The sequence below is a fragment of the Zalophus californianus genome, chromosome 13 (genome assembly GCF_009762305.2).
Source record: "Zalophus californianus isolate mZalCal1 chromosome 13, mZalCal1.pri.v2, whole genome shotgun sequence".
Taxonomy (NCBI): Eukaryota; Metazoa; Chordata; class Mammalia; order Carnivora; family Otariidae; genus Zalophus; species Zalophus californianus.
This window is the reverse complement of record NC_045607.1, coordinates 94995057-95018984: the sequence shown is the minus strand read 5'-3', so window position 1 is coordinate 95018984 and position 23928 is coordinate 94995057. Positions and strand designations below refer to the sequence as shown.

Here is a 23928-nt window from a genome sequence, read left to right as displayed (position 1 = left end):
TTAAACATATCCAACAAGTGAAGCTGGTATTAATTTGGGGATTTAACATAACATTCTTTCCTTAAAGTTTTCAAACAATAGAAGATATTTTTATTGGCTTCTGGAATTTGCAGTTATTTGGAATAAATGAGGAGGAATGCTTTTGTACAAACCAGTGAGTCATTTGTATTATGGGATATCTTGAAAGAGGTATAGTTAAATTCTTACTTATTTTATACACATTTTGAAAAATTAATCTGTCCAGGGTACTTGAAGTAAAATACAAATGCTAAAATGAGTGTAATCATAGTGGGCTTATCACCTAGCACTGTAACTTTTACTTCGTAGTCATACTCTGTATTTTGAGCTTCTTAATTATCATATATTTCAGGTTTAACAAATGAAGCCTGATTCTGGTATAGTAATGCCTCTTAAGTCTGATATGGATACATTCAAGGACTTCTTTTTATTCTGATTTCTGGCATAACTAGAATTACGTTGGGCTGCATTTCAATCCCCCACATTCTTCTTAGTTGGATGGCAGCAATATTGACAGTAGTGGTCCACACAAAATCCAGTTCTGAAAGAGTCAGTATAATATCTCAAAAGGCTAACCCCCAGGTCATGACTGTTGTTTTTATGACTCTTGTTTATTTGGATTTTTTATTATTATTATTACTCTTATCACTATTACAGTTATTATTTGTCTTCTGTTTGGTTGAATTATTAAATCCGTCAGACAAAGAAGTTTCCTTAGGATGAAACATGCCTGTACCTGTACTGTGGTCCCTGGAGGAGTTCTCTTACTGTTGTTTATTTACATGTACTCTTGCACCAAAACAGTGAAAAGCTTTGCTTCACAAGTGGTAAAACACATTCATGATTGCTGACTGTTGTGGCGAGGCACCACCTAACATGGCGGTTTACTGATACATTTGAATAGTCCCGTTTCCAAAGTTGATTGGCCTCTAGGTGCCTTCAAGGCAGGCGTAGAAGTGTAACTGGTGTGTTTATCCTGTAGAGGATCGAGTACTTCTGTGAGCTCATCTTTGTAGGTGATCAGGTCACTAGAATGGAAAGACACAGTCATGCTGTTATGCAGCCATCACTGATATTTATCTCAAGAAATTTTTTACATCTCAGACTGCAGCTGCTCCCATTAAATACTAACTTGTCATTCCCTCCTCCCCCAGCTCATGGGAATCACCATTTTATTTCCTGTTTCTATGAATTTCTAGGTATCTTATTAAAGCAGATTCATAAAATCTAATACTTTTTTGTTTGGTTTATTTCACTTAGCGTAATATTCTCAAGGTGTAGCACGGCCTTTTTAAGGCTGAATAATATTCCGTTGAATAGATATCCCTCATTTTGTTTAGCCATTCATCTGTTGATGGATACTTTGTTTCTATCTTTTGACTGTTGTGAACAATGCTTTTATGAACACTGGTGTACAAATACCTGTTCAAGTTCCTGCTTTCAGTTCTAATACATATATACCTGTAAATGGAATCATTGGATCATATGGTAATTCTGTCCAATTTTGTGAAGCACCCTATATTCTCTTCCACAGTGGCTACACCATTTTACATTCGCAACAGCAATGCACAAAGCTCCCAATTTCTCCACATACTTGCCAACGTTTGGGATCTTTTCTTTGTTTTGGTTTTTTGGATCACAGCCAACCTAATGGGTGTGAAGTAGTATTTTCATTGTGGTTTTGATTTGCATTTACCGAATGATTAGTGATGTTGAGCAACTTTTCTTGTGCATATTGGCCATTCATATTATCTTCTTTGCAGAGATGTCTATTTAAATCCTTTGCCCATTTTTGAATTGGGTTTTTCCTTGTTGAGTTATAGGAGTTTTTAAAAATATATTCTAGGTATTAATCTTTTATCAAATATATAATTGACAAATATTTTCCCCCATTCTTTGGCTTGTTTTTTCATTTGTTTGATAGTGTCCTTTGATGCCCAAAAGTTTTTAAATTTGACAACATCCAGTCTATCTGTTTTTTTTTGTTGTTGTCTTTGCTTTTTGATGTCATATCCAAGAAATCATTGTCAAATTCAGTGTCATAAAGGTTTTCCTCTTTTTTGCACTAAGAGTTTTATAGTTAAGTTTAGGTGTCTGATCCACCTTGAGTTAACTTTTGTATACATTGTAAACAAAGCGTCCATCTGCATTCTTTTGCACGTGGGTATCAGTTGTCCTGGGTCTTGGCACCTTTGTTGAAAATCAGTTGACCATCTATGCAAAGGTTTGTTTCTAGGTTCCCTGTTCTCTTCCATTGTTATGTATGTTCCTATCCATGCCAGTACCACACTTTTGATTACTGTAGCTTTGTAATTCACTTTTGAAATGAGAAGTGTGAGTTCTCCAATTTTAGTCTTATTTTCAAATTTCTTTTGCCTATTTGAAGTCCCTTGAGATTCCATATGAATTTCAGAATGGGTTTTTCTATTTCTTCAAAAAATGTAATTGGGACTTGGATAGGGACTGTGTTGAGACTGTGGATTGCTTTGGGTGGAGCTGACATAGTAACCGTTAAGACACAGGGCATCTCTCTACTGGCACATGGCTTCGTTATTTTCAGGAATGTTTGTAAGGGTAAACAGTTTTAATTTTAAACCTTAATTTCTTTAATCATCAGTGTCAATAATGAATACTATTTCTTTAAGATAATGGGAGCAGCAAAATTTTACTTTCTCTCATTCTTTTATTTATGATTTAAGGGTATATATAAGATTGTCTGGTACCCCTGTTCATATCTTCTTATCTGGAAGTCTGAAATTGTCTTTGAAAGATAATTCTGTAATATAGACCTTTTACCAGTGCTCTTTCCTAATTATTATTTTATGTAAACCACAGGCTTTTGAATTCTCTAAAATTTGAGTTATTTTATGGGTTTTTTTTTCTTTAAGTTCCATTAGGTAAAGAATATAGAGATGCATCTGGAAACGTGAGAGACGTCTTTTCTGACCGCTTTTCCTGGTGTCAGTCCCACCACTTAGCTCTCCTTTTTATCAAGTTTATTTTTCCAGATAAAGTTATAATTTATTTACATTGTTTTATTCAAGATTGTGATAAAGATTCTACTTTTCCAAATAAAACAGAGCCCTCAGTTTAAATGAATTTTATTTTGTACTTTTCATTGCATATTCAGTTCAGATGTGCTCACTACTATTATGCTAGGCACACTGAAGTATACAGGGAATACTGGATGCGTTCAGTGAGCTTTCAGTCACAGAGAAATGAGGCATGCACACAAAATAATGAGAAAGCAGTATATAGTTAATGATTACCAATTACCAAAATAAAATAAGCAAGTGAGTTAATAAAGACATCACAGATGTTTTAATGAAAAAGTCTCATCTTCAGGTCAACCTTGACAAATGGAGGAAAAATTGAAAAACAGATAGGAGCTCATTCTACTTAGGGAAAAACAGAAGCAAATGCTTAAAAATATGAATAACTATTTGTTCTGGGAATGGTATATGGAGACCAACTTGATTCTAATGTATGATTTATGTTGGAAACAATATTGGAAATTTTTATATACACAGTTCAGATGCATGTTTCTAAGGCACTGATAATTTTGGATGTAATCCTGATGTAGTGTGGGGACTAAGACTTTTGAGTGGGTTTTGGGCAAGAGGAAGGTTATTTTAGGAACTTTGGCCGCATTGTTCCATCATGAGTCATCACTGTTAGAGTGTAGGTGAATTCACATTGTGAAATGATCAGTTAATCCCGGGTCTTTAGAAAATGTTGCTCTGAAGCCTTATTGTGAAGGTATAATCAGTTTGCATGACTGTGATGTATGTAGGTTGGGGGGCAGGGGGATGGTGGTGTGCAGTAACACCACAAAATTCACTGTTTTCATGTCTTACATTTGAACAGATTTATGAATGAGATTCTCACTGCTGTGGTGGTAAAAAAATATATTGCGGTATCTGTCATATTTGAAAGCCTTTACAATGGGGAACTTTATAGTTATTTTTTGAGAGATGGGATGGACCTTCAAGTTTTTTTTATTTTTTATGAGCATACTGATTTTGGTCTGCTTGACTCCTTAAAATGTTTTATGGTAGACTTGGAATGTCAGTATTTAGAAAAAGGAAGATTTTGTACTATTTTACTGAAGCCTTTAACTGTGTGACTACAAAGGAAACATTGAATATTACTCTATTAGGTCTTTATCAGAGAGTAATATTATGCTTTATTTGGACAGTTTTGCCTAGATATGAGACGATACCCTATTTCTCAGGCTAAGTAAAAATATAATAGCTGCCTTAATAGAGGGAAAACAGAGTTCCTATTTCATAATGAATAATGTATGAATCATAAAAGAAAAATGGGAGATCACTGGAAATACTTAGCTTTTCAAAGTTTTTGGAACATCTTCCTTAAATGCTTTAGGGATCCAGTAAAGGCCAAGAAAGACCAGCAGTTGAACATTTCTTGGACTTACCCTTCCACTTCATTAGTAATGGAAATAATGCTTCTTAAATTTGAGTATTTATATAAAAACATACCTTTCAAAATGGCACTATGGTATAAACTACAAGGATTTTGTAATGCTGTTTAAATATTTTCACATTGCTTTGTTTTGAACTTTAGATTCAATTTTACTTTTTACTTGTTATGTGTAAGATTTTTGAACATCCTTGTTTAAAACATAAAATTCCTTCATAGTGGGACTCAAAGTTAATATTAAATATTTACGCTCCTTTAGACATTGTTGAGACAGATTATATGCATGAGTGTACGTTAGCTTATATGCTGCATTGGTAGTGGTTAAAAGTATGACCCTACAGGCAATCTTTTCAAGCAGATAAAACTGTTGGGATGCTTTCCCAGGACGATGGGGTTGCCCTCCAAGCGTATCTCTTCAATGCGGTCCCGAATATAACGGGTGTCATTAGCCTTGCAGAATGTATCATCTGTGATTGAAGTTATGTTGTTAAACTGGAAAATAGAAGGGGAAAAATTGTTCAGAAGTTTGAAATTAACCTTCTGTATGCTATGTAATGGGATTTCACGGAATATTTATCTAAAAAGTGATTTTGAAAATATCGTATATCCTGTGTATCCTTATAGTAATAAAACCCTCTCAGCGCGACCTGAGTTTTCCCCCAGCGCCTACCTTTTTACGTCTACAATATTACTTTGGAAGAACACACTACTTATTACTCAGAGTGATATCCATGTGGCAGAAAGTTCTAAGCATGAATAAGATTATCCTAGCTGGTGAAACTGTCGTGTTCTAGAGTGTCAACTCAAAATGGGTACTGTGTCCTTAGATATTCCTTTAAAGAAGTAAAAAGGACAAATGGGAATTCTTGTGATGCTGAAAGACCAATTTTAGTTTATTTTAATTCCTCTTCTCTCTTCTATTACCTCAAGATAATATTGTACAATAAAATCAGCTGGAAAGTCACCAAAGGTCAATGTTTACTGCTGTTGGAGGAAGAAGCACAAAGTAGAGGTCTTAGTGTGCCCTACCTTCAAATCCATGTGTCAGATTAATCAGGAGATGCTAAGTTCACACCTGATGACAAACCCCCCCACTCTAAGAGCAGACCTCACATCTAGGTCACTGGTCCTTTCTTGGTTCTCTGGACAGGTGGGGCTTTCAGGCGGGTGAGTGCCTTGGACTAGTCATACTTTTGATAGGCAAAATTTACATGTGAATAAATGAGTTTCCTAATGAGTCATAAGACTGACCAATTGTAACTTAAAGCCAGATATTGTGAAAGGCGCAATCCTACCTGAAGATGAATTACACGTAGACTTTCTGGTAAATTAAGAGGCACAGATTCCAGGGCATTGTGGTCCAAGTAGAGGAAGGAGAGGTGGTTCAATTTCTGTAAGGAAAAGGTACTTGGCTTGAGTGTTACTGAGGTCAGTACATTTCTTACACAGGATTCCAGCTGTGTATACACATGCATGTATATGTGCATACATGTGCGTGCATGTGTACATGATATATGTGTGTTTATACATGTGCACATAGGTATTGTTATAGACACCTATCAGTACTATCAGTTGCTGGTTTGGTAGTTATTTGGTTTTGAGGGTTTTTTTCGTTTCACAAGTAGTATATTTTGGTCCTTTATGAAGGGTAGTAGTTCCCTCTTGCATCGCCACATTTCTCTCCACTTATCTGACCACTGAATATCCAGCCATGCCTGGCCTCAGTCCTCATGTCAGCTTCTGGGCCCCATTGATCTGTCTTGTGAACAGCTAATAAGGTCAGTCCCTACGCAGGATTGAATTTGGATCCTGGTGCTGCCATAACCTCTCTTGAACCTTCAGAACTTCTCATTTCAGTTCCACCAATTTCTAGCAAAACGAATATAGGCACAACTTGGAGGTAGTGTGGGTTCCAGTCCCAAACCACCACAATAAAACGTATATTGCAATTAAGTGAATCCAGTGAATTTCTTGGTTTCCCAGTGCCTATAAAAGTTACATTTATACTATACTGCAGTCTATGAAGTGTGCAGTAGCGTATGCCTAACAGTGTATGTACTACCCGAATTAAAAAATACTTCATTGCTAAAAGCTAACCATCATCTGAGCTTTCAGTGAGTTATAATCCCTAATGACAGATCACCATGACAAATGTAATAATAATGAAAAAGTTTCAATTATTGCAGGAATTAGCAAAACATGGCACAGAGACACAGTGAGCAAACGCTGTTGGAAAAGTGGCGCCAACAGACTCACTCCACGCAGGGTTGGCGCAGACCTTCAGTTTGTAGAAACACGGTCTCTGCAAAGCATAGTGACATGCGACTTGCCTGTGCTCCTAAGCGATGTGCTTGTTAGTAAGATATTTCCTAGAGCAATTTATTAACTACTTAGTGAGGTATGACTTTTACCCATAAGGGTCTGTGTTGAATTACTCTTCATGGTCAGTAGCCCATTGCTGTGTATCATTTTATAACATGACTTCAAGATGTAACGCAAGTGTAAAATTCAGAATATTCAAACACTCCTTTTGTGAAGTGTTGATCGGCTCTTGCAGATCTTTACTATGCCAGTTGGTCAGCAGCTTATCAGCTGGAATTAATAGCTTCAAATTATAAGGGTTTTTTGTTGTTTTTAAAGTGAGTCCTGTTTTGGGCGCCTGGGTGGCTCAGTCGTTAGGCGTCTGCCTTTAGCTTGGGTCATGGTCCCAGGGTCCTGGGATCGAGCCCCGCATCGGGCTCCCTGCTCCGCGGGAGGCCTGCTTCTCCCTCTCCCACTCCCCCTGCTTGTGTTCTCTCTCTCGCTGTGTCTCTGTTAAATAAAAAAATAAAATCTTGAAAAAATAAAAAAATGGAGCCCTGTTTTGAAAAGTCGCCTGATAATCCCTTAACTTCCGAGGAACTCTGATGTGCCTTTAAAATAATGTCTCTTACAGTTGAAAAGGAACTCCTTGAGTGTAAACAAAAAGAAAAGAAAAATGGAATACTTTTACATTTTCTGACAGGTTGTTCATTTGTGGATAAATTGTACCTTTTTGTGATTATCATAAACTAACTGATAGTGTTTCTATTAGATGTTATCATAAGAAGTCATAAACTTCCCTTTTGAATGAGTTTTGCTGCCAGTAGTAACACAGTAGTCTTTTTATCTGGGGCTCCTTCCAGGACTGGAAACGAGTTACCACCTGTGCAGGACTGGACTGAGGCAGTAATTTCTCCTTAGGCTGTGCATTTGGACACAGTCTGGCTACCTAAGTCAGAGTAGATCACTTTCCCTTTTTCCTGTACCTATATCTTGAGTTATTAAATTAGAAATGTATTTAATGTTTAGTACACAGAGAATTTTGTACTAGCTGAAATTCAAAAGAAAGTCTACCTACAGAATTTCATGGGCTAATACTTTTAAGTAGTAAAAGTAAAATTCAACTTTTACTGAATTTTAATTTAGGAATGATAATTTTCTAGCATGTATAAATTACTAATATTGTAAGGAAAAGAAACACAGGAAAACTCGCATTTTGAGATTTTATAGTATCCTGGTGCCGTGAGGGTATGAACCACGTCTATGTAAATATTTACTGTGAGAACAAGTGAAAAAGCGGGACACAATGTAGTCCCGTGAAACAAGGTCAAGTTATGTAAAGGGAGGTGCAGGTATAAGCCAGACGGAATGAGCCCAATACCAGGACTATTTATTATGGAAATAATGTCTTCATTTATAAAATTAAAATCATTTTAAAATATAAAACAAAATTTTAGAACAGTGTTTCTCTTTTATCATATTATCATTGGTTATATAAAACTGATATTGTGTTTGGTCATAGTATAAAATACTTACTTTGAATGCATTTGCTTTGATTCCTCTACTCTTGATTTTGTTGTATTTTGCATTAAATAAAGTGAGCTTGGGAGGAAGAACTGGAAGTTTCAATAGTTGATTTTCAGCTAGTGTAAGTTCTTCTAAGAGAGAAAGTTTTGAAAAAGTACCGTCTTCTATATCTTCAATCAGATTTCCCGTAAAATCAAGTCTTCTTAAGTTAGCTTGAAGGAAAAATATACAGAACATATACAAAAAATATAAAGTCTCATTTGTGTGGACTGAAGAAAAGCATTGGTTTAATGGGTCATTCAAACACCTTTTATTTTTAGTATCTACTAGAGTGTCTGTAATTAGTAGATCAGTAAATTTTGTTGAACGCATGCTGAGCATCTGCCCTGTGCCTGACACTGATGGCTTTCCTCACTTGAGTCCTGGAATCTCAGGGTTGGAAGGGAACTTAAAGTTCATAGAGTTCTTCTATCCTTCTGTATTTGAATTCTCAGGATGCTGAGGCAGTTTGAAACAAATTCTGGTTGCAAATCATGGGAAGTAAGCACTACATTTGGTTGAAAAGAATCATGTAGGTATGTTTTGGACTTTTTCCCAGCATGTTGCACTGTGATTATAGGTATGTTATCTTTATCTGTCTATGCCTTATCGCTTAACAACAACAAACAGGAATGTTCCCTCATTTGTTAAGGTGATGCAGATGGAGAGAGACATTCAGTTTGTTTGTTTCACGTTTATATGTCTGGGATGATGAGGAAACGGAGTCACTTCTCATTCATTATTTGAGGTAACCCCTGCAAACACTGAGTTCGGTGAATATGGACCATTGCTCCCAGGGAATATAAGGGTTAGACTCCTGTGAGCCTCTCGTCACACGTTTACATTTACATCCACCAATTAGTACAAAATCCTGTGAGTGTTTCTGTTTCCGAGCATTGTAGTTAGTTTATATATTGTGGGTACATTAACACCGAACTCACGGCCATGGGCACTGCAGCTCACACTGGAATGAAGATTCCCATGGGGCACTTGAGCACTGCGCTTGCGGAGCACAGGAGCGGGGAAGGTGTGGCACTAAGACGAGCAGGACCCTTAGGGTGTGAGAGCTGACACAGAACGGCAGGGGTCACCTTGTTTGACCTTGGCTAGGTAGCCCCAGTGTGTTCCCACAGTGCACTTGTCTGCAGATGACTGTGAAGGGCAACATGTAGTGACTTTGGGTCACAAATATATTCCAGTGGGTAGGTGAGTTTGAAAGTGTGAATCCACAACTGGTGAGGCACAACTGTACCCCGACCAGTTGCGAGCTCCCAGTTGCAGCGTGAATACTCTTACGGTGAATCTCATAAATGTGTAAGGGGGCCAGTGTGCGTTTCTGGGTGTGATTTTCTTCAGAAGCACTCAACAACACAGCAGTCTAGAGAACTCATGAGGGCTTGTGATCCAGGACTGGGGGACTTGGCGATGCAGGAATCGGGGAGTGTGGTGTGCTCACGGCAGGGCCCTGGCGGCCCGCATCCCAGAAAGGAGTGAAACCCACTCGTTCCACGTGGTAATCATATGAGAAGTTTGGTGGTGTTCCATGATGACACGTGGGCCTCTCCCAAGACCTAAATTAAAAGCTCTGGAGAGTAGGGCCTGGTATCGGTATTTTTATTTTTAGTACATAGCCAGGTTTAAGAACCTTGAGTTAAAGTAAGGAAAAGCAGAGCTTATGCTTTTAAAGTGAAGGTAGCATTGTGAAGAAAGCACTGAGGTTAGAGAAGCACTTCGATTATACTGGCACTCCTCACTGGCTGGGGCAGACAGTTCTCAAAGTCCTCACGTTCAGAAGGCGTAGGTGCCCATACGTTAATGGGCCGTCAACATAGACGTTGAAGTCACCAGTAAAGAAAGATGACATGTGGCATTTGAATGGAAAAGAGATTCACCAACCAGTGGATTTTGGTGAAGTATGTGGATGCTTAAATACTCCAACAGTGACTACCCTAGATATGAGAGGCAACAGTGCCTAGAAACTTGTGTTTATAATGAGGTTAATACTAACATGAGTTAATATGAATTATTTTATTTAAAATTAACTTACGTATATCTGCAAAATCTTTCGCAGTCAGCTTTTTAATTTTGTTGAATCGTGCATAAAGATAGGCTGATTCCTTTGGCAAGGGTGGTACAGCATCAATGTCAACTTCTTCACAGTATACAGAACCACTTAAGCAAACACACAATAGGCAGGTGGGCATTTCTAAGTTGGGAAACAAAATCATAAAAATATAAACAGTAGTTTAAAAATATTTGGCCTCAGGGCACCTGGGTGGCTCAGTCATTTGAGTGTATGACTCTCAATGTCAGCTCAGGTCTTGATTTCAGGTTTGTGAGTTTGAGCCCCATGTTGGGCTCCACGCTGGGCATGGAACCTACTTTAAAGAAAATTAAAATATTTAGCTTGTAATGGTAAAATTATTGCTATCATGAATGTTATCACTAATTTGAAAACATATTTTGCAGAATTATAGGTGATAGTGGGAAAGATACCATGGTCATGTTAGTTAGTGACCTGTATTGTACCTAATAACTCAACAGAATCTTATTTTCAGTTTTGTCATCCGAAATCTCCTTTATTCTCTATCCTAGCAGTGATCATTTAATTGCTGAACTGATTTACATTTCCTGATTTAAATACCAAAAAGGATTCATAAAGCAGACCATAAGGTAAATGCAAGCTTGCTTTATCACTTGGTTTGGCACAGACACATTTCAGATTGGTGACCATAGCTAAGGAGCTTAGAAACCAGCAGTTAAGTAAGCACAGACTATTAACCTGAATGTTAGAGCCGTCCCAGAAATGGCAAAGACCCCATTACGTGCTACATCATGTATTGCATACTTGTCATGCCTTTTTCATCTCCTTCAACCTGGAATATGCCTTAGTCTTTTAAATTTTTGAAAACTTTTGAATTGGGCATTTATTTTTCAGAATGTCTTTCAATTAGGGTTTGTCCGAGGTTTCTCATTGGGTCCTCAGGGCCGTGTATCAGGAAGCACACGGTATCTATTTGTCCCATTCCTGATGATGCTTTCTTTGGTCACTTGACTCACTTGGTGTTTGCCATTAATAAGTATCTTTTGAAGAAGTACTATGAGATTCTAAACATCTGGTTTGTCATTAACCTGTCACTCACTAGTTTTATCACCTATTGATAGTTCTTACCTGAATCATTTGTTACTAGGATACTTGCAAATTCTAATTCCATCATTTCTTCTACATTTGTTAGTTGATACATGGTATAAGGTGGAACATTTCCTTATTAGTTATATCAGTTCAGTATGAGCATATGAATTTCTTATCTCATGGGTCAGAAGTTACCATCAAATTTATTTTGATAATTGTCACAGATTAGCCAGTGTGAACTCATTTTTTTAATACTTTATTTATTTGAGAGAGAGAGAGAGCACAAGCAAGGGGAGCTGCAGGCAGAGGGAGAAGCAGGCTTCCCACCGAGCAGGGAGCCCGATGTGGTCCTCGATCCCAGGACCCTGGGATCATGACCTGAGCTGAAGGTGGATGCTTAACCTTCTGAGCCACCCAGGCGCCCTGAATGTGAACTCTTTTATGCTCTTTTTTATTCTGTCACAGCTTTTTTTGTGCTTAAGTGATACTTAATAAATTATACATATTTAACTTGCATAATTTATAAGTTTTTGACATATGTATATACCCATGAAACCATGGCTGCAATAGAAATAATTGACATAATCATCACCCAGTGTTGTTACGCTCTTTGTAATCCCTCCCAGCAACCACTGACCTGCTTTCTGTCAGTTTACAACAGCTTGCATTTCCAAGAATTTTATATCAAAAGAACCATGAAGTATATACGCTTTGATCCAACTTCTTCTACTGTGCACAATTATTTTGAGATTCATCTCTTATCACATGTATCGGCCGTGCATTCCTTTTTATTACTGAGTAGTATTTCACTGTATTAATATACACAGTTTATATAGTCCTTCCTTTTCGGCATTTGGGTTTTTAGTTTTTGGCTATTTCACAGAAAGCTACTGTGAACCTTTATGTAAAAGTTTGTGTGGACGTAATGCTTTCATTTCTCTAGTGTAACTACCTAAGAGCAGAATGGCTGGGCCACCTGAGAGGTGTATACCTTTTGAGGAAAGCCCCAAACTATGTTCCGTAGAGGTTGTGCCATTTTATAGTCCCTTCAGCAGTGAACAAGAGTTCCAGTTACTCCACATCCTCATCAGCATTTGGTTTGATCAGACTTTTTAATTTTAGCCATTCCAGGAAGGCATGTTGTGGTATCTCCTGTTCTAATTTATATTTTCCTAATGACTAATGTGCTGAGCAATTTTGTTATAAATTTATTTGCCATCCACATATTGTAGTGGTAAAATGTTCATATCTTTTGCCTATTTAAAAAAATTTTTTTTGTATTTTTCTTACTGAAATATAAGACTATATATTGTAGGTATAAGTTTGTCAGATTTACAGTTTGCAAATCTTTTCCTCTATGGGGCTTGTCTTTTTATTTTCTTATCGATGTCTTCTGAACAGGAAACATTTTTTTCTTCTAAATTGTTATTTAAATTCTAGTTAGTTAATATATAGTGTAATGGTTTCAGGAGTAGAATGTAGTGATTCATCACTTACATACAATACCTAGCACTCATCACAACAAGTGCCCTCCTTAATGCCCATCGCCCATCTAGCCCCTCCCCCACCCACCTCCCTCCATCAACCCTCGGTTTGTTCTCTGTAGTTAAGAATCTCTTATGGTTTGCTTCCATTGCTCTCCTTTTTTTTTTTCCTTTCCATATGCTCATCTTTTTTGTTTCCTAAATTCCACGTATGAGTGAAATCATGGTATTTGTCTTTCTCTGACTTATTTCACTTGGCATAATACTCTCTAGCTCAATCCATGTTATTGCAAATGTCAAGATTTCATTCTTTTTGATGTCTGAGTAATATTCCATTGTATATATACCACAACTTCTTTATCCACTCATCAGTCAGTGGACATCTGGGCTCTTTCCATAGTTTGGCTATTGTTGGTAATGCTGCTATAAACATTGGGGTGCATGAGCCCCTTCAAATCTGTATTTTTTTTATCAATTACACCCAATGGTGCAATTGCTTGGTCAGAGGGTAGTTCTATTTTTAACTTTTTGAGGAACCTCCATACTGTTTTCCACAGTGGCTACACCAGTTTGCATTCCCACCAACATTGCAAGAGGGTTTCCCTTTCTCCACATCCTCGCCGACACCTCTTTTTTCCTGTGTTGTTAATTTTAGCTATTTTGCCAGGTGTGAGGTGATTTCTCATTGTGGTTTTGTGTTTTTTGTTATTTTTTTTAAAGATTTTGTTTATTTGACAGAGAGGGGGTGGGGGAGAAGCAGGCTCCCCGCTGAGCAGGGACCCAGATGCAGGACTCGACCCCAGGACCCTGGGATCATGACCTGAGCTGAAGGCAGATGCTCAACTTACTAAGCCACCCAGATGCCCCTCTCATCATTGTTTTGATTTGTATTTCCCTGATGATGAGTGATGATGAGTGTAGTTTCATATGTTTGTTGGCCATCTGGATTTCTTCTTTGGAAAAGTGTCTATTCACGTCTTCTCATTTCTTAACTGGATTATTTGTTTTTTGGGTGTTGAGTTGGTAAGTTTCTTATAGATTTTGGATCTGTCATTTGCAAATATCTTCTCCTGTTCCCTAGGTTGCCTTTTAGTTTTGTTGATTGTTTTCTTCCCTGTGTAGAAGCTTTTTATCTTGATGAAGTCCCAGTAGTTCATTTTTGCTTTTGTTTCCTTGGCTTCTGGCAACATGTCTAAGAAGTTGCTGAGGCCAAGGTTGAAGAGGTTGCTGCCTATGTTTCTAGGATTTTGATGGTTTCCTTTCTCACATTTAGGTCTTTCATCCTTTTTTTTTTTTTTAAGATTTTATTTATTTATTTATTTTGAGAGAGAGAGAGAGCATGTGTTTGAGTGGGGGAAGGGGCAGAAGAAGGAGAGAGAGAATCCCAAGCAGAGTCCACACCAAGCCAGAGCCTGATACGGGGCTCGATCCCACAACCCCAGGATCACCACCCGAGCAGAAACCAAGAGTCAGACGCTCGATCAACTAAGCCACCCAGGCCCAGGTCTTTCATCCATTTTATATTTATTTTTGTGTATGGTGGAAGAAAGTGGTCCAGTTTCATTCTTCTGCATGTTGCTGTCCAGTTTTCCCAGTACTATTTGTTGAAGAGCCTGTCTTTTTTCCATTGGATATTCTTTCCTGCTTTGTCAAAGGTTAGTAGACCATATAGTTGTGGGTCCATTTGTGGGTTTTCTATTCTGTTCCATTGATCTATGTGTCTGTTTTTGTGCCAGTACCATACTGTCTTGATGATCACAGCTTTGTAATAGAGCTGGAAGTCAGGCATTGTGATGCCGCCAGCTTTGGCTTTCTTTCTCAGGATTGTATTGGGTCTTTTGTGGTTCTATACAAATTTTAGGATTTTTTGTTCTAGCTCTGTGAAAAATGCTGTTGTTACTTTTATAGGGATTGCATTAAGTGTGCAGATTGCTTTGGGTAGTATAGACACTTTAACAATATTTGTTCTTCCAATCCATGAGCATGGGATGTCTTTCCATCTCTGTGTCTTCCTCAGTTTCATTCATGAGTGTTCTGTAGTTTTCAGAGTACAGATCTTTTACCTCTTACGTTAGGTTTATTTCTAGGTATCTTACTGTTTTTGGTGTAGATATAAATGGGATTGATTCCCTGATTTCTTTTACTGCTGCTTCATTATGGGTGTATAGAAATGCAACAGATTTCTGTACATTGATATTCTATCCTGTGACTTTGCTGAATTCATGTATCAGTTTTAGCAATTTTTTGGTGGGGTCTTTCAGGTTTTCTATACAGAGTATCATGTCATCTGCAAATAGTGAAAGTTTGACATCTTCCTTGCTGATTTGGATGCCTTTTGTTTCTTAAAGAATGAGAGTTGAAAGTCAGAATCACCCCTGGATCCATGGGCTGCAGGATGGATGTTGTGGTAGCAGGCATGAAAGCAACATTAATCTTGTCCGTCTCCATCAGAACTCTTGGCTGACCAGGTGCAATGCCATGTAGCAGTAATACTTTGCAAGGAATCTTTTTTCCTGAGCAGTAAGTCTCAAGAGTGGGCTTAAAATATTCCATCAACCATGTTGTAAATAGATGTGCTGTCCACCAGGCTCTGTTGTTTAAAGAGCATAGGCGGAGGAGATTTAGCATGGTTGCTAAGGGCTTATTTTCAGAATGGGCAATGAGCATGGGCTTCCACTTCAACTCACCAGCTGCATTAGCTTCACTTGAGAAAGTCAGCCTGTCCTTGGAACCTTATTTTGTTTTTAAGATTTTATTTATTTATTTATTTGACAGAGGGAGAGACAGTGAGAGAGGGAACACCAGCAGGGGGAGTGGGAGAGGGACAAGCTGGCTTCCCCGTGAGCAGGGAGCCCGATGTGGGGCTCGATCCCAGGACCTTGGGATCATGACCTGAGCCGAAGGCAGACGCTTAATGACTGAGCCACGCAGGCGCCCCTGTCCTTTGAACCTTTGAGGCCAGGTGTTGACTTCTTTCTAGCTATGAAAGTCCTGGATGGCATCTTCCAACAGAAGACTGTTTCATCTGTATTGACAATCTCTTTAGTGTGAGCACCTTCATGAATTCTCTTAGCTAGATCTTCGGGATCACTTGCTACAGGTTCCCCATCAGCACTCGCTGCTTCACCTTGCACTTGTACGCTTTCGAGACAGCTTCTTCCCTTAGCCCTGCCAGCTTCTGCCAGCTCCCAACTTTCCTTCTGCAGCTTCCTCACCTCAGCCTGCACAGAACTGAAGAGTCAGGGCCTTGCTCTGGGTGAGGTTTTGGCCCAAGGGAATGTTGTGGCCAGTTTGAGCTTCCATCCACACCAGTCAGACTCTCTCCATGTCAGCAGGGAGGCTGTTTCATTTTCTTCCCATTCGAGTGTTCACTGGGGAAGCACCTGTGATGTCCTTCAAGAACGTTTCCTTTGCATTCACAACTGGGCTAATTGTTTGGCACAAGAGGCCTAGCTTTCGGCCTGTCTTGGGTTTCGACAGGCGTTCCTCACGAAGCTTAATCATCTCTGGTTTCGATGGAAAGTGAGAGATGTGTGACTCTTCCTTTCACTTGAACACTTAGAGGCCATGGGAGGGTTATCAGTTGTGCTAATGTCAATACGGTTGTGTCTCAGGGAATAGGGAGGCCCGAGGTGGAGGAGGTAGAGATGGGGGAAGGGACCATCTGTGGAACAGCCAGAACACACGCAACATTGATCGGTTACGTTCACCGTCTTATATGGGCACGGCTCATGGTGCCCCCAAATTACAGTGGTGACATCGAAGTTCACCAATCACAGATCACCCTAACAAATTGTAGTAATAACAAGCTTGAAATATTGTGAGAGTTCCCAAAATGTGACAGAGAGACAGGATGTGAGCAACTGCTGTTGGGAAAATGGTGCCAATAGACTTGTTCCAGGGAGGTTTGCCATGAACCTTCAGTTTGTAAGCAGTGCAGGATCTGCGGGGTCAGTAAAACAAGGCGGGCCTGTACCCATGTCTGTACCTCTGTATAAACCGCAAACTGGTGCCAGTATCTTCTATTCCAGACCAGCTCCCCAGTGTCACTCTGGCCTTCCCCCTCACCACATTTGTAGCACCAGGCTCTGAGAAATCTGGCTCTCTTTAGCCAGTGTAGTATTTTACTCAGTGCTAGGCCACACAGTAAATAGTTTCATTATTACTGACATGTAACACAGTGGAAAACAAACCTACTCACTGGAATTTCAATATTTGCCCCTTCTATTTTGTCTCTAGCCTGAAGGTATGTAGTCAAAATACTGTGTTTAAGGGTTACTTGGATTAGATTTGTTTCCCTTTAATGTGTTACGTTATTCATTTGAAATGAAATTAAGTTTCTGATAAGAGGCCAATTTTGTTTTATCCTTGCTCATTTTATTTACAAATGTTTGTTTACCTGTGTGAAATATAACCTTGTTCTAAAATCAAATCCACGCAGAAAGTGTGTACTCAGAGGAGCCCCACGCGCTCTTGTCCGCTCCTCCGGGTGTCGGTGTCTCCCTCCTTCCCACCCCTGGTTCCTTCTGTCAGTGGTGGGTGACTAGTCTCCACTTTTAAGTTACCTTTCCTTGAGTTTCTTATCAAGAAACACCAGTAAGCTGATGCATGCATGTTTCCTGACATCTCTCTTTCTCGGATGAAAGGCAGTATACTGTAGATACTCTTTTGCGCTTTTTTTTCCTATATTCTGGAAATCACTTCTAACAGTTTGTAACAATCTTCTTCATTCATTTTTACAACTGTGTAGTATTCCCTTCTGTGGATTTACCATATTTCATTTAACCTCTCTTCAGCGTTTGGGCATTTAGATTGTTTCCAGAATTTTGCATTTGCAAGCAGTGTTTTAACGATGCTGCATATGTATTTTCTTCCTTTTGGAGGTATATCTTTAGGGTAAAAACCTAGAAGTTGATTGCTATGTCACAAAGTAAATGCATGTTTGGTTTTGTTAGACATTGCTTAACTCCTATCCAAAAACATTATACTAATTTGTATTCCTCCCAGCAATATATGAAGGTCTCTGATACCCACCCCATGGCCTTGTCAGTGGTATATTTTGGTGTAACAGTTTTAATTTTTGTCCATCAGGTAGGTTAAAAATTGGTATCTCAGTGTAATTTAAATTTATATTTCTGTATATGTGAGATTGAATATCTTTCATATATTTAAGGGTCACTTTTATATCACTTTTTGAATTGTATGTTCATATCTTTTGCTGGTTTTTCCAGTGGATTTTTATTCAGTTTCTTTTTCCTAGGTTTTTATGTGTTATAAATTAGAGATGATAACTTTATTTCTCTCAGATTTCAGTTGTGTTTGCCTTAGTCTGTGATGCTTTTTCCCATGAAAAAGTTTGATTTCATCAAGTCAAATTGATTGATCTTTTCTATTATTTTCTCTGGATTTTGAGGCATCCCACTCCCAGATTATCATTCCGTATTTGCATGGTTTCACTTTTTACTTTTAGACACCCTTATTTATACAATGAGAGATTTGTTTTTCTGTGTAAAGTATGGATCTAATTTTATCCCTTTTCAGTTGACTACTCAGTTGTTCAATACCATTAAACATTTTTTTTTGAGGGGCACCTGGGTGGCTCAGTTGTTAAGCATCTGCCTTTGGCTCAGGTCATGATCCTGGGATCGATCCCCGCATCGGGCTCCCTGCTCCACGGGAAGCCTGCTTCTCCGTCTCCCGCTCCCCCTGTTTGTGTTCCGTCTCTCACTGTGTCTCTCTCCGTCAAATAAATAAAATCTTTAAAAAAATTTTTTTTAAGTTTTTATGTATTTAAGATTTTATTTTATTTGACAGAGAGAGAGTACAAGCAGGGCGAGTGGCAGAGGGAGAGGGAGAAGCAGATTCCCTGCTGAGCAGGGAGCCCCATGAGGGGCTCGATTTTAGGACCCTGGTAATATGAACTGAGCCGAAGGCAGACACTTAACTGACTGAGCCACCCAGGAGCCCCTAAATTTTTTATTTAAATTTCAGTTTGTTAACATACGGTGTAATATTAGTTTCAGGGTCCAACACTCTTTTTAAAAAATACCATCGTTAAGGTGCCTGGCGGGCTCAGTTGGTAGAACATTGGACTCTTGATCTCGGGGTTGTGAGTTGGAGTCCCACGTTGGGTGTAGAGATTTCTTAAAATCTTTAAAAATACTGTCTTTGCTTCAGTGATTTACAATGCCTTCTTTCTTATATACTGAGTTTCTACAGGTATTTTTGTTTCTGAACTTCCTATTCTATTCGTGCACCAGTATCATACGTATTGTAGCATAGAGACTTTAAAGTATGTTCTCATGTGTGGTATGTCTTGTTTCTGCGGATACCTGTCAGTTCTCAGTGACTCCTGGCTATTAGTGGAGGTTTGATTTTTCTACATGAACTTGAGAATCAACCTTACCAGCTTTGTAAAGAAGTTTATTGTTCTCAATTTAGGCAGAACTGGCATCTTTATGATACCGAGTCATCCTATCCAAGAGCAAGGGATGTCTTTCCAATTAGTGTGCAATTTTTTTTTCATGTTGTCGTGTGAAACCCTGTTCTTTGACAGAGCAAAGTAAACCAAGTAGACAGGAACTATTAAGGAGGACTTTGTTATTTGTTATTTTTACATTTTCTATTGTTTTCATAGAAATGTATATTATAGATATTTATGTATTTAGCCATCTCTGTGTCTTCTGTAAGTTTCTTGAAGAATTCATTTTATTTCCCTTTTCCTCAGGCTGTACATAGTATTTGCAGATCATTGATGTTAAATCACTGTTTCTGGAATTGACTTTATATAGATAAAAGCACACGCTTTGTACTTGGTTGTTCTTGAATGTTTCTGTCTACATTTCTCACTCGTGATGTGGGGTGGCAGTGGATGTGCACCCGCAATGTACCAGCTGTCTTTCTCAGGGGAGATAAAAGTCCACTGTTTGAATTTAATGTATCCCGAGGTCATTTTTAATACCATACGGAATAAAGTTCCATAATAAGCTATTTATTGAAGCTCCTAATGAGATAATTAGATGAGAGGATATGCACACTTACCATCATTTTCCTTCTTGAGGGGTGGTGGTGTTACACGCTCATCTTTTTGTAATTGAAGACTTTTCTCTTCGGGTATTATCATAGTTTCTTTTTCCTATTGGAAAAATAAAAATTTGTTATCAGGTCTGAAAACATCTAATTTTGACAATAAAACTTAAGGTAATGGGTCGCCTGGGTCCTTCAGTGGGTTGAGCCTCCGACTCTTGGTTTCGGTGCAGGTCGTGATCTAAGGGTCCTGGGATAGAGCCCCTCGTTGGGCTCCACACTCAGCAGGGAGTCTGCTTGGGATTCTCTCTTCCTCTCCCTCTGCCCCTCCCTGCCTATGCCAAATAAATAAATAAATCTTAGCAAAAAACCCAAAACACTGTAGGGTCACAGACAGTGCTTGTGTTCTCATGGTCACAGTTAGTGTCATTTCCTTTGTGCTGCAATAGGATTTGATACATAATTCCATTTCATCATTCATTAGCTTATAAGGTAAATATTTGTGTAGCTTGTTTTTACTCCATACTCTCAACTCCTTGAGTAAAAGAACCAGGTCTGTTTTATATTTTTATCTCCAAAAGCCGAACTCCGTGCCTCCTAAATGTTGAATATATTGAAATTCCAAATGGAAGCTGGAGGGAACTCTGACTCAGAATGAAAGTTTTTCTGAAGTGGAACCTGAAATGAGATCATATTTATCAAGGGAAGGTCTTTAATTATTCTTTATGGTCTTGTCTTAATTGAGTTCCTGTTGCCAGATTCTACCATGTTCAGCAGGATTGAAGCACTAGTCACACTGCATGTGCGGGACACTGAGCAAGCTTTTGGTCTCTTCTGCAAGTGACCCATCATTACCTACATGCCTGCACTGCACCGGGTCCTTCCCTACCCACCCCACTGGGACCCCCAGTCCAGACTGTGAGCCCTGGGGTCTGTATCAGTACTTCCTGTCCTGGGAGGGAACGTTTTCTGCCATTGGATTTGATGTAGATTGCATGGGGTACCGGGCTCTACCCTCTGAAAACACGTTCCCCTTTCATCTCCATCTTGACTCCTTTACCCTCCCACGTGGGTTCTGCTTGAGCAGCCCCTCCGCTCTGAGTTTGTGTATTAAGTGCTGTGGAATGCTTCTCCACTCCACAAATATCTTGGTCCCTACATTTCTATGAAGAGCAGAGACATCGAAAGCAATGTGAAGAGAAAAAGCAAGAACTTACTACTTTTTAGGGAGCACGGAAGTTTGAAATTATTTTTTTAACTGAGAGATTCCAATCATTGATGTAAACCAAAAGCTTATTGTTATGATAGGCCTTTTTAAAAAATTCTGAAGCTGTGACTAGTGATACCTATCATTTTGGTCTTAATGTTGGGCAAAAATAATGCTAGCATATTAACCAACTCCATTGGAAGAAATTACAGTGTTAACATTTGGTCCTGTGTACTAAAAAAAAAAGAAAGAAAAAAAAGGCAATCAACATTGTTATATATTTGGCTGTGTTTCTCATTTTCCATTCTGTGTGTACGCACACATGACACGCTCTCGTGCGCGCACACACACAGAGTAGGCAGGAGCAGATACTTATGTGCTGCGTTAACTTTTTCCTTACCCAGCATTCATTTCTTTGTGCCAAGAAAACCACAAGTAATTACTCAGCCCTTGCAAGTGGAGTATGAAAGATGTGATATGAAGTCATCCCTGCAGAGTATTAGCTAAAGGACAATTACAGTCACTTGGTAAAAATTGATAGAGTCTAAATTGTTGAAAGTCCTTAAAAATTAAGCCCCACATTGAGGAGTTTTTCATTTTTCGGTACCATGCATAGTTGGCATATGTAAGTTATTGTGAAATGCTGTAGACACCAAAATAAGCAGTATTTATTTCCATGAACCACTTCTTCCTAAAATAATAAACCTTAGGCTGGTAATCCAAGATTATTTCTCCTAATACACATTTCTCCTATTTTATTTTGAGACAATATAATACATAAATATAGACAATATAATACATTAATATAATACATAAATATAGGAATGAAGTATAAATCTTCAACCAGTAAGATATGATCTTAAAGTTTAGTTTTTTTAAATTTTGTGTTGGTTGCTATAGATACTCTTTGGTTACCATAGGTAACCATGGGAGGCATGCATACTTTAAAAATATAATCTTGGGGACAGTTATTTTGAATTACTTCCAGTCATTTAAAGTGCTGTTTCTTTCCCCTTACCTTATCAGACATATTAAAAAAACAAAAACATGCATTTAAATGGGTGACTATTTTAGAAGTTAAATTTAGAGTAGAAATAGAATACCTTAATATTTTTTCCATCCAGATATTTATCCTCCAAGTCTTGACTAAACAAGGTTTCTTCAAAATTATCTGTTCCATAATCATAGGTCATGCGTGAATCCTGCTGAGTCGGTGGTGCTGGCTTTATCAGAGGCACAAACAGGAGCAGGAGAAATATAGACTGCAGAGTCTTCATTTCAGCAAAAATCAAGGTGACTGGAAGTTAATAAGCTAGTGGCCTGCTAACTGGGACAATGCTCTCTTTTTCCCTGGAAATAAAAACGCAGACCATCGAAGCAATATTTAAAAGCTTAGAGGACTTTTGGCAGGGTGTACTCAGTAGGGGCCAGAGAACAAGTATTTAACCCTTAGTGATCTTTAATTAGATGCTAAAAGTTTTCAAGTATCAGTGACATTCTTAAAAATAGTTTCAGAAAGTGGTTTTATTTATTTTTCTCTCAAAACCCAAGCAATGTTGATAATTTCAGTTTGTTAATAATTAGGTGCCTTAAACAAAGGTATTTGTATGCAATTGAAATCTTAGGATACCTGTAGTATAAATAGTTAAAAGGAAGACTCATGATCCTGTCTCATGTGAGTTAAAAATATCGTATTTCAACTTTGCTATTTTATAAGAACTCTTGATTTGTAATGGTATGAATAGAAATAACTTCTAGGAGTTTTTAAAACTTAAACTTCAAATTTAAAGTGAAGAGTAGTCATTAACACTTACTTTTAGGTGATAAAGCATAGAGGGAAAGCCATAATTTTAATTTTCTTAGTTTTGTAATTTTTATTGATATCATTATTTTTAGTTAACAGCATTGCTTTTTAAATTTAAACTATGAGTAACACAGTATTGCAGACTAGAAAAAATATAGAATTTAATCAAGGATTTGGGGAAAGGAGGGGGGAAGAGTCTCGTAGGGTTATCAGTGATGCACATTTCAGACTTTTTCTTAAGTAACTTCAGAAAGAATCATTCAGAGTTGATTGTGCTGCATCGTAGATGCCAGCTTGTCAAAAATCAGTGGCTAAAAAGCCTGGTTTTGTGACTTATGCCGCAAGGTTCTTTCCTGTAGGGATGTTAAAGTTATGCAGTGACATATTTTAAGTGCTTGTTACAATAGTCCAAGGTAACTGAAACTTAAAAAATTAGAGGTGGCCTTTGCATTTATCAAGACTGTTCGATGAATCATACCTTAACAAACGATATTTAAAATAATATGTGAAAGAAGAGCCTACCGTTGTAGCTTTTTTGAAGCTTTTTGTGGTTTTCCTCAATAGAAGTTCATGGCTGTGTATTAGCCCCAAGTGGTAGGTGAAGGAGGAAGGCTGTGGATCAGTTTCAAACTGCTGCATGGAGTTTCAGGGCCCAGCAGCTTTAAATGCAGTTTGCATGTGGTGGAGATCCTTGCCAACATTCTTTCTCTGGGGTGAACTGTAGTGTGTTGTACTGGAGAGCTGTGCTTAAAGCATTTGCAACTGCCGCGCGTGGTCTGCTTCTACTAAGGACTGACTGTAAGCTCGCGTTCTTTTTATCTTGTGTAATGAGCACTAAGGTTTCATTAATATTATTTGTGAAGATGACATAGCTTTAAGGTCATGCTTTTTATTTTAATGCTTTCCCAGGAGATAAAACGTATGCTTTTTCAACAAAATAAAAGAC

The 23928-nt window shown here is 38.3% G+C and overlaps 2 protein-coding genes across 7 annotated transcripts in view; one reads left to right on the top strand and one right to left on the bottom strand.

Moving 5' to 3' along the window:
• The window catches only part of LOC113933973 (centromere protein P), a 228381-nt gene that overhangs the window by 60289 nt on the left and 144164 nt on the right, over positions 1 to 23928 (top strand). The window lies entirely within an intron of this gene.
• On the bottom strand, positions 3110 to 23694 carry OGN (osteoglycin). The gene is made up of 7 exons (XM_027614378.2): positions 23505 to 23694; positions 22282 to 22528; positions 19987 to 20080; positions 10376 to 10534; positions 8299 to 8501; positions 5757 to 5852; positions 3110 to 4953 (listed from the first exon to the last, which is right to left on the bottom strand). The coding sequence occupies exons 2-7, from the start codon at positions 22453 to 22455 to the stop codon at positions 4783 to 4785; spliced, it is 897 nt and encodes a 298-aa protein (XP_027470179.1). The 5' UTR covers positions 22456 to 22528; positions 23505 to 23694; the 3' UTR covers positions 3110 to 4782.

Excerpts from the sequence above, each read along its gene's own strand:
- OGN (XM_027614378.2), bottom strand. The coding sequence starts at position 22,455 with ATGAAGACTCTGCAGTCTATATTTCTCCTGCTCCTGTTTGTGCCTCTG. Across the intron at positions 5,853-8,298 it reads TCAAAGCAAATGCATTCAAA|AAATTGAACCACCTCTCCTT; the intron begins GTAAGTATTTTA and ends TTTTCCTTACAG. Across the intron at positions 4,954-5,756 it reads TACGTGTAATTCATCTTCAG|TTTAACAACATAACTTCAAT; the intron begins GTAGGATTGCGC and ends TCTATTTTCCAG.